Genomic DNA, 3,806 nt, shown 5'->3' on the forward strand with positions numbered 1-3,806 from the left:
ATAAGGATTACGTCGCGTGGTTCGTCGAGGAACTAAGACGTTTAGCACACGACGTAAAGGGTATCTTATCCGGTAATGTTTGCATGACGGAATTAACGCGAGACGAGCGGGAGATATTTCACAGTGCGACGCATTGCCACATTTGCGAAAAACCGTTCGAGCCAGACGACGTGCGAGTACGCGATCATTGTCATCTGACCGGTCGTTATAGAGGTCCCGCGCATTCCAACTATGATCTAAATTACACAAATTTGCATTACATTCCAATAATTTTTCATAATTTATCGGGTTACGACGCGCATTTTATTATCAAGGAAATAGCTACAGCGTACGAAGGACACGTAGACTTATTTCCAATCACGAAAGAAAAATACAATTTAATTCACGAAACACGTTAAAGATACCGCAGAAAAATCAGATTCGCGAAGCGACATAAAATTACAGTTTATTGATTCGTATAAATTTTTGAGTAGCAGCCTCGATAAATTAGCATCTTTTCTATGCAGAGATAAGTTAAAAATTGTACGTTCTCAATTTTTACAATTATCGACCGAGGATTTTGATCTTTTGACGCGAAAAGGCGTATTTCCGTACGAATACGTGGATTGTGTGGACAAGCTGGAGGACACGTGTTCACCACCGCGCGAATCGTTTTACAGTTCCTTGACCGGTGACACCGTATCCGAGAGCAATTACGAGCACGCCGCTAACGTCTGGCGACGGTTCTCCGTTCGAACCTTGGGCGAATACAGCGATCTGTATCTAAAGACCGATGTCTTGTTATTGGCTGACGTTTTGAAAATTTCCGCGACAGTTGTATAGCGAGTTACGGCGATCCCGCGTACTACTATACTTTGCCAGGTTTCACATGGGACGCCATGTTGAAGCATACTCGCGTAAATTTCGAACTGCTCACCGACATTGACATGGTTATGTTCATCGAACGCGGTATACGCGGTGGTCTGAGTCAATGTTCCGGCAGATACGCGCGGGCCAACAACAAGTACATGCAGTCGTACGATTCATCAAAACCGTCGTCGTACTTGATGTACTTCGATGTAAACAACTTGTACGGCTAGGCGATGTGTGAGCCACTGCCCTACGCGGAGTTTCGATGGGTCGAAGACGTTTCGAATTTCGACTTTTGCGCAATCGCTTCGGATTCGCCCACGGGTTATATTCTTGAGGTCGATCTAGAGTATCCGCAGAATATACACGACGCGCCCGGCAAACGACAGGACAAACTTCTCGCCACGCTGTACGATAAGAAGCGTTACGTCATTCATTATCGCAATCTACAGCAGTGCACGCGACACGGCATTCGCGTCACAAAGATACATCGCGTATTGCAATTCGCTTAATCTACGTGGCTCCGCACTTACATCGAGCTCAATACAAAATTTAGAACACTGGCCAAGAACGATTTTGAGAAAAATTTATATAAATTGATGAACAACGCGGTTTTCGGGAAAACGATGGAAAATGTTCGCAAACACGTCGATGTAAAATTACTAACAAAGTGGAAAGGTAGATGCAACGCAGAGGCACTAATCTCGAAACCAAATTTTCACAGCAGGAGCGTGTTTTCGGAAAATCTGATAGCCGTTGAACTGCGAAAACTCGAGGTTAAATTTGACAAACCTATTTACGTCGGCATGTGCATTCTCGATATATTGAAAGTCTGTTTGTGCGAATTTCATCACGAGTACATGTTTCCCCTGTATGGTGACATGTGTAGAATTATGTACACCGATACGGACAGCCTTATATACCACATCGAGTGCGAGGATGTGTACGAGAACGTGAAACGCGATATCGTTAGATTCGACACGAACGATTACGCGATCGACAACACGTACGGTATAACGCTCGAGAACAAAAAAGTGCCGGGTTTGATGAAGGACGAGAATAACGGTGCGATCATGACCGAATTCGTTAGACTCAGGGCGAAGATGTACGCGTTGAGAATGGATGGTAAGAAAAACTGTAAAAGAGCAAAAGGTGTCAAGAGCAACGTCATAGCGCGTACTATAACGTTCGACGATTACACGAGATGTCTGCGAGACGAAATTGAAATGACGCGACGGCAATCCTGTATACGATCGAAGTTGCACGAGGTGTACACCGTGCCCGAAACAAAAATCGCTCTGAGTCCGTACGACGATTAGCGATACGTTATACCAGATTCGACCGATATGTTACCGTGGGGACATTACCGTATACCTTTGTAACGTATGCATGTATGTATGCATGTATGTAATAGTATAACGTATGCAGTAGTATATGTATGTAATAGTATAACGTAACGTATTGTGAGTATTATATTACAGTATTGGAATGAATATTAATAAAGATATGACACATGTGTATTTCATATTTTTTACGTACTTTATATGTATTTCATATTTTAAACACTTTACATGTATTACATATTACATATTGCATTTTTATGTTAAGAATAAAAATACAGTTTGCACGAATTAAATAACATTGTCCTTGTGTATCCATGAATTGTGCGATCCATCGAATCCCAGTCATTTAACGTAAACCTCATCACCCCTCTTGCGCAGTACTTTCTCCACGAGATACACGTCCGGATAAGTCGCGCGATGCAACTCGTGCTCGTAGAACGCCCCAGCGACGGATTTACCGCGATAGTCCTCGAGTAGATAGGTAACGGGATTGGTACGCTGCACTTTAACGATCTTAAACACCTCGGTGTTCCAATTCGGTGTGTAGCCCTTCTCGAAAATTGTTTTGTATTTGCTAACGCGCACCGAGTCACATACTTTGAATTTTGCCGGACCCGCGATCTTTATCGCGCTGTACACCGTAGCCAAGAGTCTTTCGGCTTTCGCGGGGGTAACGTCGATGGGTCGCATGCCGATGGTTCGATGCTTGCGCGCGTTGTAATCCGACACGAGTCGCGGCAACGCGTCGACTTACTTGTAATTTCCGTTGAGCGTAAACATCTTCCACATGTTGTTCTTTAACGTACGATTGAATCGCTCGACGACCGACGCCTTCAACACGAATATGTGGAATAATGATTGATGTCGTGTTTTCTCACGAGACGTTGCACGTCGGTGTTGTAAAATTCCTTCCCCATGTCGGTTTGTAGATTACTAGGGCACCTCCCGCTACGTCGAATTATCTCAGCGATAGCGTCAGCTGTCTCGCTGCCGCCTTTACCCTTGAGCGGCACGGCCCACGCGTACTTGCTCAACACATCGATGACGGTGAGTATGTAGTGGTAGCCTCCGTTGAAACGCGAGTACGGACGCATCTCGACGATGTCAGCCTGCCACAGGTCGTCGTACCCTCGCACTATGACGTGTCTGCGGGGAAAATTTCTTCTCACCGGTGCGTGCAAATCGTCCACCAGCCGTCGTTTTTCGATATTTTTATCCGCATCGGTCGATTTTAACAATCTCATGTTTCGTTGTCGCCGTTTCTGCTTCTAATGCATCGTTTGTAGCAGTTTCTGAACAGTTCGTAACCGCTTCTGAACCATTCGTGAATCGTTCGTTGTCGTTCGTCGTCGTCAGTTAACTGCTTCCTACCACTCATCGTCGTTGTCGTCGACGTTCTTTAACCGTTTGTAGCCTTTCCTGTCTCCGTGGAGTTTGCAGCTGTTTTTAAACCGCTCGTAATCGTTTCTGAGCTGTTTTTGAACCGTCCGACAACCGTCCGACAACCGTTCTTGAACCGTTAAACAGCCGTCCGACAACCGTTCTCGAATTGTTCGTTGCTGTTCCTCGCCGTCGTTAATGAACCGTTGCTTCTCTTCACTCGTCGCCTTTCGA

The 3,806-nt window shown here is 45.2% G+C and overlaps 1 protein-coding gene across 1 annotated transcript; it reads right to left on the reverse strand.

Moving 5' to 3' along the window:
• Positions 1-2,534: 2,534 nt before the first annotated feature.
• LOC112466974 lies at positions 2,535-2,882 on the reverse strand. The gene has a single exon (XM_025035369.1). The coding sequence runs from the start codon at positions 2,880-2,882 to the stop codon at positions 2,535-2,537; it is 348 nt and encodes a 115-aa protein (XP_024891137.1).
• Between the last annotated feature and the right edge of the window lie 924 nt (positions 2,883-3,806).

The sequence above is a fragment of the Temnothorax curvispinosus genome, unplaced genomic scaffold, assembly GCF_003070985.1.
Source record: "Temnothorax curvispinosus isolate PA1 unplaced genomic scaffold, ASM307098v1 QBEX01016767.1, whole genome shotgun sequence".
Taxonomy (NCBI): Eukaryota; Metazoa; Arthropoda; class Insecta; order Hymenoptera; family Formicidae; genus Temnothorax; species Temnothorax curvispinosus.

Coding starts and splice junctions, on each gene's coding strand:
- LOC112466974 (XM_025035369.1), bottom strand. CDS start 2,882: ATGCGACCCATCGACGTTACCCCCGCGAAAGCCGAAAGACTCTTGGCT.